We start from the raw sequence: 11,033 nt of genomic DNA on the forward strand, positions 1-11,033 counted from the left end.
CTCTTGAATTCTCCACTTTTGATCGGACTGGATGTTAATTAAAGCAGAAAAGAGAGAAGCTACTTTGAGATTCCCATTAGGATGCCTCTTAGTGACATAAAAATGAAATGCAGCCAATATGTATTTTTTTTAAACAATCTATGCTGAATATTAACACCAGAATTCGAAATTTAATTGGAAGAATCTTCAGGAGAGTTAGGGCTACCAAAACGTGTCTGCAAAACTCCCAAGATTAAGTGTTTTCCTAATTATTTTCCTTCCATACAGTAGGTTTGTGGATTTCTGCAGGCGTGCGGTAGGTGGATGTAGGATTTCAGTTTTTCTCTTTGCTTCTTTTATTTAATTATTAATTTATTCTATTTGTAAGCCACCCAAGAATCATTTTATTGGTGAGATGGTGGGGCATATACATTTAATAAATAAATAAAATAAACTTTTTCGTCGTAGTGTTAAAGAGCGGAATACTTTATTTTCGTTTGCTTTACGCATTTCTCACACTTTGAGGAAACCTGGCCTCAAGCTCCCGGTTCAGTTCTACAGGACTTCGAAAGGTCGAAGGCGCCCATCCCTACCGCTTTGCATTCTGGCCCTTGTAGTTTGCCCTTGCTCAGCCGCGTCGAAAAATGGCGCACCGTACCGAGCACGTTGCCTACTGGCACGATGGGACTTGTAGTTCCTGGCGGTAACGTAATCCTTCGACATGTGATTGGAAGACGGCTGGTTTTGCGTCATCGCTTCTGGAAAGCCGGCGAAGGGACCAGCAGAGAAGGCGGTGTTTCCGGGATTGGGTGGGGCTTCCTTGAAAAAGAAAACTCCCCGGATGCTGCCTAGCCTGAGACCGGCTCGGAACTTTCCAGAAAAGTCGCGGTCGTTTTGTCTGTGGGAGAGAAAGAGGCAGGCGAAGGGGAACTCGGCGGCAGGAGTGGGTAGGCTTATCGGGAAGACATCAGGCTGCCTTTTCTTCGGCCGAAAGCGCAAGGTAGGTGGAAGACAAAGAGAAGCTGTTGGCCGCGCCTTCTTTTCTTCCCTCAGTTCCCCCCCTCTGCTTCTCCCCTCCTCGTTCCGCGGGCAACGACGGCCCGGGCAGCTTCGTCCGCGCGCCTGAAGCCGAGACGCACGCGGGGGGGGGGGGCGGTAGGCGCGCGGTGTGGAACAGCGCGAGCCGAAATCGTGCGCTGGGGGAGGGGGGAGGGAGAAGCAACCGATACGAGGCGGGGAAAAGGCGGCACGAGGGCAGAAGGGGAGGGGGGGGTAGGTCGGTGAGGGAAACTGGGGAGAAGGAGCAGTTGGGGCCCATTGTCCGTGAAACGAGGAGGGCGACCATGAAGAAGCATCCTTTCTGGGTGTCCTGTAGGGGAGAAGCTGAGGTGGTGGGGGGGGGAAGGGCTGGAGCCCGGGGGGGGGGGGAAAGGGGAGTAAGTCCTTTTTTCGAGTGAGTGACCACCTTCGCCCGCTCGGAAACAGGCGGGTGCGGCTGAAGGAGGCAATTGAAGCGAAGGTGGCCGAGTCAAGCGGGAGGAACAAGAAAAAGGTGCTTTCCTGACAGATTTAGTCCCTGTTTTGTATTAGCCATTAGGTTGTGGGAGGCTAGTGCGGGCAAGTGGATGAAAGATGGAGGATTGTTTCTGTTGAGAGGCAAAGGAGCTATTGGGGAGCCTGAAGGGGATAAGGGAAGGGAAATAGGAAAGTGTGGGAGAGTCCCAATAGCTGTTTTACTTGCTTCCTTTAACGGGCATCTTCTTACTGACTGTTCTCTTCCCCACCATGGTCTCGTGCAGGTACGGTTGCATCATGGTGAAGGAGACCACATACTACGATGTGCTTGGGGTAAAACCTAATGCTTCTCAGGAGGAGTTGAAAAAGGCTTATAGGAAATTAGCATTGAAGTATCACCCAGATAAGAATCCTAATGAAGGCGAAAAGGTGAGTTAATAGGGTTTTTTTTAATATTCCTCCCATTTTCTGCTAATTAACTACGTGGAAGGTATTGTGTACCCATTTTCATTTTACTTCTTGGTGTGAATGTGTTGGATTCTGGATGTTGAACCCATATGCATACTTATCTTCAGAACATACTATTTCTTTAAGTCTTCAATGTTTCCATGCTCTGTTTTACTTGACCAGGGGTAGGCAACCTTGGCTCTTTTATGACTTGTGGACTTCAATACCCAGAATTCCTGAACCAGCCATGCTGACTCGGGAATTCTGGGAGTTTAAGTCCACAAGTCATAAAAGAGCCAAGGTTGTCTACCTTTGTACTTGACTATTTCTTGTCTCTTGTCCTGCAGATGTCTTATTGAAAATATAATTTGGTTTACAGTAAAATGTCTTTCTTTTTGAGGTTTGAAAAACCTACATAAAAATTTCTCTCCATGTCATTTCCAAGTGTGACGTTGAATAAAAATTTCTATGATGAGCTTGACTCCTGGTGACTTATGTGGACATATCCATGCAAATCACTGCCCTTTGGAAAGCTAGCAGCCTAGCTGTTGTGGCACCATCTAGTCACTGTTAGCTGTTTTTGAAACAGCTAAAGCAGAATTGAACCTATGAACTAGACATGGATATAGAAGAAAAATATTCAGCAGAAAAGAGTAACAAATCACTTTATCACTATATAAAAAAAACCTAGCAGTCATTCTGTGGACCAGGACTTAAAGGTTTACAATTAGGAAGGTTAAAATGTAGATTTGAATTTTTTTGCTGAAATAAAACATTATTACTCTTCAATAAAATGAGAAAATTCAATCCATAAGATAGACCGGGCCTCAGTAATTATTGTATGTTATTAATACATAAATGATCTACTAATAGAGATGATCATGGTATAAATAATAAATGATCATTTGTCTGGTGGCAATTACACAGACTTTACATAAAGCCTTACATAAGCCTTTTAATTTTTTTAAAATGTTGTAGTTCAAACAAATTTCCCAAGCCTATGAAGTCCTCTCTGATTCCAAGAAAAGAGAGTTGTACGATAAAGGTGGTGAACAAGCAATAAAAGAAGGTGGTAGTGGAAGCAGTTTTGGATCACCAATGGATATATTTGATATGTTCTTTGGAGGAAGTGGAAGAATGCAAAGAGAAAGGAGAGGTAATGTACAACTTTCTTTGATCTAATGGAAATTGTAGTGGTTAAGTTTTTATTATTAAAAGGGTGGTTCCCTGCACACATTATAAAGATAAAGGTGATGTAGTTTCAAGGTAAACCGGTTAAGATATCTTTTAGTTTCAGAATTTTTATTTAATGTAAAACCATTCATTTGTTTCTTTGTAATGGTTGCTTTGGGAGCTGTCATATAATGGATTAATGTCCATTAAAACATCTATTAGCATTATTTGAGCAGTTCCTCAAAGTTTATTTGCTGTTATTACTGTTAATATTAGCTGTATAAATTATACAATTAGTCCAGGTATTTTCAACATGGTTTAAACTGCACATGAAATGGCCCTTATAACTGTTTACTTAGAAATGCCCCATTGTATTCAATCAAGTTTAATTTCCATTGTAATATAATTTTTTCCAGAAAGTTCTTAGATATGAATTGAATTAGTCATTAACACGCTTTTCATTTCAGGTAAAAACGTTGTACATCAGTTATCAGTAACTCTAGAAGATTTGTACAATGGAGCAACCCGGAAACTTGCTCTACAAAAAAATGTGATTTGTGACAAATGTGAAGGTATGTTAAAATATTTCTTTAATCTTTAGAAAGGTCCAGGAGAAATTTTAATGTGAAAAAGATGTAGTCTACTTAATCTTATTTTTTGACATATGTTTTTTAGGCCGAGGGGGCAAGAAAGGTGCAGTAGAATGCTGCCTTAATTGCAGAGGAACAGGCATGCAAATAAGAATTCATCAGATAGGACCTGGAATGGTTCAGCAAATCCAGTCGGTGTGCATGGAATGTCAAGGCCATGGGGAGCGCATCAATCCCAAGGACAGGTGTAAAAGCTGCAATGGAAGGAAAATTGTTAGAGAAAAGAAAATTCTGGAAGTCCACATTGATAAAGGTATACTAAAGGAGAAATTAGGAGTTGTAGAATATTAAACATCCTAGGAAAGTTTTACATATTTATCATCCCTTTTAAAATTAATATGTTTTGGTAATCTGTCCCATGAGATCTGTGTCTTTCATTCATTTTCCTTCCTCAGAATTCCCTTGTTGGAAGAAGAATATAGTTCTCTCCCCACCTGACTTTCTGCTTGCTGGGCATTAAACCTCAGTACCTCTGTCAAGAGGTGGTGCTTTCATAAGATAGTACAACTTCCACAACTTTTTTGTATTGTGGGTGTTTAATGGTTCCCAATAAGGATTTGAGGGGTGCTGTATGGGTGACATAATGACTGCTTGAACACTTGATATCAGATGCTCTGGAAAACTATAGTATTTGGATAAAAATAATTTTGACTAAGGGCTGAAATAAAGTAAACAAAATGAAAACTATTAAAATATGTTCAAATTAAATTATTACAACTAGTGTACATCAACACCTCAGTTTCACAATATCTAAAAAATATAAACATACCACTTATACATTCCATAATGCAGAACTAGGAATTTTGGCAAAAGAAACTAAGGAAGGAATAACTCAGTGTTTCCCAAACTTGACAATTTTAAGGCATGTGGACTTCAACTCCCAGAATTCCACAGCCAGCGTTGCTGGCTGTGGAATTCTGGGAGTTGGTCCTCATGCCTTAAAATTGTCAAGTTTGGGAAACACTGGAATAACTTATTGAGACTAGATGGCTTTTACTAGCAGCTAAAGAATATGCTTTCTGCTCCTGTTTCATGCTTCTACTTATGCTTCACCAAATTATTTCCAGAGTAATGAATGCTAAATTTATTAATACTATAATTTAAAATATATTGTGTAGATTTTAAGTCTAATGTGTTCCTTTTGAAATAGGAATGAAAGATGGTCAGAAAATAACTTTTCATGGTGAAGGTGATCAAGAACCAGGGTTGGAGCCAGGAGACATTATCATTGTCTTGGATCAAAAAGATCATTCTTTGTTTACAAGGCAAGTTTTAATAATACTGTGGAAAACTTACTTCGGAAGTATGTATAACAGTTTGGGGACATAGGTTGTTAGGCATAGGCCTTATGTTTGATAGACACTAATTGATTGAAGCAGCTTTTAAATTTTGTAGTCAAAACAGAATGGTCAGGGTAACAATTGTGCAGTTTCTCTTAACTTTTTCTCTACAAACGTTAATTATTTCTGCAGTACCTTACATCTCTTCCAATCTGTTCTACTAAACTAATATAAACCACTACATTGTAACTAATATGTGGACACCTACTGCATTTATAAATGCATATTAATATGCAATAGTACAGATGACAGACTGATTCTGTCATAGTTCTGTAGCCCTTCACTAGTTATGTTAAGGTATGAAGCCTGGCACAACATCAGTTTTTAATTCTAATTCCTGATTCTTTGTTTAGGGAAGTGTATAATATTATCTTAGTTTTAAGAAGTTTGTTCAGTATAATGATGATTCAAAGTCAGTAAACTGGTTTTCCTTCTCTGGAAGTTAAACTTCAGTTGTTAAGTAAAATGTTACATTGATTTTAAGGCTTGAAAGTCATCTTTTCTCCAGCTCAACTGCTGAAACTATTTTTTGTGTATGGATGTAAATAGTGTATACAGTAGCAGGAAAAATCGGTTTATTTTTTTCCCCGTGAGATTGTGGCTTTTTTTTTTTTTAACTTAGAAAATTAAACATAGAATGTCATTCAAAATATTTCTTGATCTATTATAGGGATCCTCATCCTTTTTGAGCAGGAGAACTTTTGAAAATATGACAGGAGTGCTGTGGCTGCTGGATGGGGAAAATTGCCTATTCACAAAATGGCTACCATGGGAAAGTTACATAAAGCCAGTTTATCAGAATACTATCTGTTCTATTTAAATACTTCCTATAGGATGTTGCCTGTAATTGTGCTTATTTGGGGGATTTTTAGGAACAAATTCCCTCTCCTAAAAGTATTTTCCTACAGCCAAAACATTTTATTTTTCAATAAAAATTATAGAGTCAATTTAGGATTCAGGTGCATTATTACAAATAAAGATAATACTGGAAGATATCACTTTGCACTTTTACAATTTTAAGAAGCATAAAGGATTAGTGAGGAACCACCACCCTAGATGCCTGTGTGTTGTGTGTCACTCTTTGGTGGCATGCTGGGGACCACTGGTCTGCTATATTATATCATTATAACATTTAAACATCAGATATTAAGGTAGAAACTTAATTTTTTGTTTTCCCATGTAATCAGATCTGGTGCCAGAATAGTCTTATTTCACTAACAAATCCTTTTAGTTCTGTAGGAATGCAGATCTCTTTATATTCCCCCTGTACATTTATTTAATAGTATAATTTATCATTTTAAGCAGTTGTTTTTTCCTTATCTTTTTGGAATTGATATCCTTTACAATATGATTATAGTCCTGCAATTCTAAGGCAAATAACTTTTTCTCTGCAGGCGAGGTGAAGACCTGGTCATGTCTATGGATATACAGTTAGTGGAAGCACTCTGTGGCTTTCAAAAACCAATTGCAATGCTCGATAATCGAACTATAATAATTACTTCTCATCCTGGTAAGTCTGTATTGCTCTGAAAAAAGAACTTGGGTAGAATACATTTAAAGAACCATAGTTTAATCAACCTTGGATGTAAACCTTTCCTTATTACTTTGTGTGCATAATCCTATTTATCTTTTTATGGCCTGTAAAATTCCCGTTCAGTTAAATGAACATTCTACTTTAACTGACATCTGCTGCCTACTATTAGTCTGTTAAATTAAAGGTTTGCAATTAATACTGGAGTCAATATTAATTGGAACCCACCATAAAATAAATGTTATCGTTTTGGGGAATCCAAGTGAAAAGCTATAAAGTTCCTAAGCAGCTATAACTGTCTTAAATTAGTACTGTAATTAAATATCTCCATAGAATTTAACATTCATCAAACTCCTATTGCCTTGAATTGACAGAAATAGAACAATCATTTGTAACTGGTGAATTAGAAATCTTCTAAACATGTCTTGGGAAACCTTTTTTTTATCATGATACTGCACTTTAGGAATATGCCATGTTTGGATTCGGTTACAAAACATTTCTAGCACTTGGATCTTTTCCCAGAATCAGGTTATTACCCTTTGTGGATGCCTTGTTCACATACATTTCTTTAGTTTGCTGTCTAGATGAGTTTCTGCTTCAGCAATTACAAGTACTTGTAACTTTAATTTTATATAAGGTTTATTAAACACAAGTTATATCTTTTTAATTTCTAGGTCAGATTGTCAAACATGGTGACGTTAAATGTGTAATAAATGAAGGAATGCCAATCTACCGTAGGCCATATGAAAAGGGCCGTCTTATAATTGAATTTAAGGTAAGGCACAGTTGGTTAAATTACTAACATCTAATGGAATATTTCTTCAATATATTTTAGGCAATGCTGCCTTATAATTTGGTTTGTTTAAAAAATGATTGGTGTTATACAAATTAAGCAAATTTATCTTTTACATTAAAATTCAGATACACTATATTTCACACTTCAAGTACATTTATGAGAAGTATTCATATTTTTTTCTAATTTTCAGGTGATATTTCCAGAAAGTGGTTTCCTTTGCTCAGATAAGCTATGTCTGTTGGAAAAACTGCTACCACCAAGACAAGAAGTGGAAGAAGCTGAAGAAATGGATCAAGTAGAATTGGTAGACTTTGACCCATCTCAGGAAAGAAGACAGCATTACAATGGTGAAGCATATGACGATGATGAGCATCATCCTAGAGGTGGTGTCCAATGCCAGACTTCCTAAAGTGGTCTCACAGTTACACTTGTGCTGCTTGTCCTGTATGTCAGTTGTGGATGAGTGAAGGACTGAAATTGCTATATTCAGAATTGCTATTGTCTCTGTAATATTTAAATTTAGTTGTTTTTAAATCAAGTTAACAAATTGAAATCGGTAAAACTACTTGGATCAAGTTGGAATGTTCATATTTCTATAAGGCCTCCTAAGGAAACCTGAAGCCACTTTACTCTGGCTTATTTTATTTTGTGCATCATAAGTGTATTGTGTGCAAATGCACTGGCTTAGTATTCAGTGATTTCTGTTTAGTATTATAAATTATATTCCCTCTTACGTATGCATCTGTATTTATGATTCATGTTAAAGATGTGAAATTAAAGTTTTGTATTCATCTAGATACATTGATGTGTTTTGGATGTGCTATGGCTGGTTGAGACTTTGCACAGCACCTGTATGGAACTCTACTTATTTTCCACTCTGGAATGTTGAACACCCCTCATTCTATTCTGAGCTTTAGTTAGAATGCTGTATAAAACTCATTGATGTTAGACAGGATCCTGACATGGTTCTTGGGTAGGAGTAAAAAAATTCAACCAACATCTAAGTGTAAATGGGACAAAAGCTTAAATCTTAAAAAAGATTCTGAATAGCAAATACTTAATTTCTGTAGAGGTAATCATGTAACTGAAAAATAATATGCCTAAGAATAATGGTACAAAACTACATCCTTAAGCATTTTGAGTTTCATGTCACTAACATTCAAATTCCATGCTGCATGAATACTAGCAGAAAAACCCCATTGACGCTAAATGACTCCTTAATGAACTGTTCACAGTCCATAAGGTTTTTGTGTGTAGTTTCTGAAAAAGGCTACCTTTTAATGGCTATTTCAAAATGTCAATATAAGTAACCTAGTATAGATTCATCCAAAATAATAATTAGGCATTACATCATGACTGGGGGAAGCGTTAGCAAAGATTCAAGTATGTCCTTTAAATATCCTAAGACTCTGCTATTTCTAAAAACTGAGTTGCTAACATTGCTATTTATGATAAGCCCTAAACTTACATATCTGCTATATGTATATGGGCAAATAAAGTAACAGAAAATGGCATTTCAGTTCCATATGTAATTTCAAAACAAATCTCTCACCATTAGAATCTTAAATTGGCAACTTTTTTGACTAGCTTGAATCCTTGGCAGGGATTTAAGTTGTACAGCAGATTATTTTAGTCCTTGTGATAAGGATGAGTTACAGTGGAATTATGTGTCTTTAAAATGCTTGGTTATTGTACTATACACTCAAGTTTGTACCTGTAGGGGGAAATAAAACTATCCTTCTAACAGTTTCATCTCTTCTTCCTTTTTGGCCTGTATAACCATCCATTCCAAATATACATTTGTCAAGAAATTGTCCTAAAAAAATCCCTTGGTCTAGATTGGCATGTTGCTAAATGGGATGATCCTGAGGCATCTTTTTCCCATTGAAGCCAGTTACAAGAAATATGTTTGGCAAATATACATAGATGTCTAGTTAAACTGATTACTTAGAAGCAGAAAAGCACACATCTGAGTTGCATGAGGAAAATAATACATGAGCTGAAGCCTGGTTTAGAATAGAACAGAATAACAAGTGATGGGACCTTGGAAGTCTTCTAGTCCAACACTCTTTGATTAGCTTCTCTCTTTGATTAGCTTCCATCTGTTGCTTCTTGTCCTGCCTTCAGATGCTTTGGAGAATAGCTTGACTCCCTCTTTGTGGCAATCCCTGAGCTATTGGGACACTGCTATTATGTCACCCCTAGTCCTTCTCTTCATTAAACTAGACATACCATATTCCAGCAACTGTTCTTTATATGTTTTAGCCTCAAGTCCCCTAATCTTTTATTAACACTTCACGTGATCGTGATTCTATCCCTCTTAATTCAGCCTAGAACTGTTGGTTTTTTTGGCAGCTGCAGCACACTGCTGGCTCATATTAAATGATTGTCTACTACACAGGTGTCAAACTTGCCACATCACATGATGTGTCGTGACTTATCGTGACTTTTTTTGCATTGCCGGAGCTGTCAAGATATCTTAAGCTATTCCTGCCAGCTTGGTGTGGTATGCAAATTTGATGAATTCCCCATCTATCCCCTCATTCAAACTGTTGATATGTCGAAGGGTACTGGGCCTAAAACAGCCTGGGGGACCCCACTGCATACTTCCCTCCATGTAGATGTAGTTCCATTGAGGACTACACGTTGAGTGCGGTTGATCAGCCAGTTACGAATCCATCTGGTGGTGAGGCTGTTTAACCCACATTTTTCTATCTTATCAAGTAGTAGGTTGTGGCCTACTTTATCAAATGCCTTACTGAAGTCCAAGTACATTATATCCACAGCATTCCTCTGGTCCACTAATTTTGTCACTTTGTCAAAGAATGCAATAAGATTTGTCTGGCATGATCTATTTTTGACAAACCCATGTTGGCTTTTGGTTATGACTTTGTTTGCCTCTAGGTTTGAAAAGCTTGTCTAATGCCAATAAACACTGAACTCAACATACCAAGCTATTTCAGGTGAAATGAAAAAAGTAATCTTAGAAATGTTAGATATCCAATATGGTTGTAATTCAGTTTTGCTAAGTTTCCACTGCATGTAGCAGAATTTGGTTTAAAAATCAAATTTCTGTTCTTTTTTTAAAAGCAAAGATTGCTGATACTTTGTAAAAGGTATGGTGTCTTCTTTAGCACTATCATGCCACCAAGTACAATACAAAGTATAGTTTAGCTCTGTACATCAGAATTGCTGCTGATTGGCTGGATGAATTAACGCAACTTGCAAAGAGAATGACTTAGTGCAGTGATGGCGAACCTTTTAGAGACCGAGTGCCCAAACTGCAACCCAAAACCCACTTATTTATCGCCGGGCGCCAGGTGGGTGTGATGGTAATGGCAGACTTGGTGGGTGTGGCCAAGGTGGGCATGGTCACCTTGCTGTTGCTCGCAGGGAGGGACGCCTGTGAAGGCTGGGCAGGGTTGGGGGAGATCCAGGGGATCTCTGGCAGGTGGGGCGGTGGGCAGGAGGCTCGTCCTGCAGAGTGAGGTGAGGCAGGGCAGGGGTGCCATTGTCGCAGGGCAAGGTGAGGCAGGGGAGCTGCTGCCCGACACCATCGGCCCCCGCACATAGAGGCCAGTGAGCACATGGGGGCGATAGTG

At 38.2% G+C, this 11,033-nt stretch overlaps 1 protein-coding gene across 1 annotated transcript; it reads left to right on the forward strand.

Annotated features, from left to right (window-relative positions):
• Positions 1–753: 753 nt before the first annotated feature.
• Positions 754–9,180, forward strand: DNAJA1 (DnaJ heat shock protein family (Hsp40) member A1). The gene is made up of 9 exons (XM_039333627.1): positions 754–979; positions 1,779–1,923; positions 2,920–3,097; positions 3,582–3,686; positions 3,790–4,017; positions 4,915–5,029; positions 6,499–6,614; positions 7,310–7,410; positions 7,622–9,180. The coding sequence occupies exons 2-9, from the start codon at positions 1,792–1,794 to the stop codon at positions 7,838–7,840; spliced, it is 1,194 nt and encodes a 397-aa protein (XP_039189561.1). The 5' UTR covers positions 754–979; positions 1,779–1,791; the 3' UTR covers positions 7,841–9,180.
• Positions 9,181–11,033: the final 1,853 nt, after the last annotated feature.

Source organism: Crotalus tigris, unplaced genomic scaffold (genome assembly GCF_016545835.1).
Source record: "Crotalus tigris isolate CLP2741 ecotype Arizona unplaced genomic scaffold, ASM1654583v1 scf7180000024506.7606697, whole genome shotgun sequence".
Taxonomy (NCBI): domain Eukaryota; kingdom Metazoa; phylum Chordata; class Lepidosauria; order Squamata; family Viperidae; genus Crotalus; species Crotalus tigris.

What these genes read in the sequence shown, in the direction of transcription:
- DNAJA1 (XM_039333627.1), top strand. Translation starts at nt 1,792, where the DNA reads ATGGTGAAGGAGACCACATACTACGATGTGCTTGGGGTAAAACCTAAT. An exon ending in ATCCTAATGAAGGCGAAAAG is followed by an intron (nt 1,924 to 2,919) that starts GTGAGTTAATAG and finishes AAAATGTTGTAG; the next exon opens with TTCAAACAAATTTCCCAAGC. An exon ending in GGAAGTCCACATTGATAAAG is followed by an intron (nt 4,018 to 4,914) that starts GTATACTAAAGG and finishes CTTTTGAAATAG; the next exon opens with GAATGAAAGATGGTCAGAAA.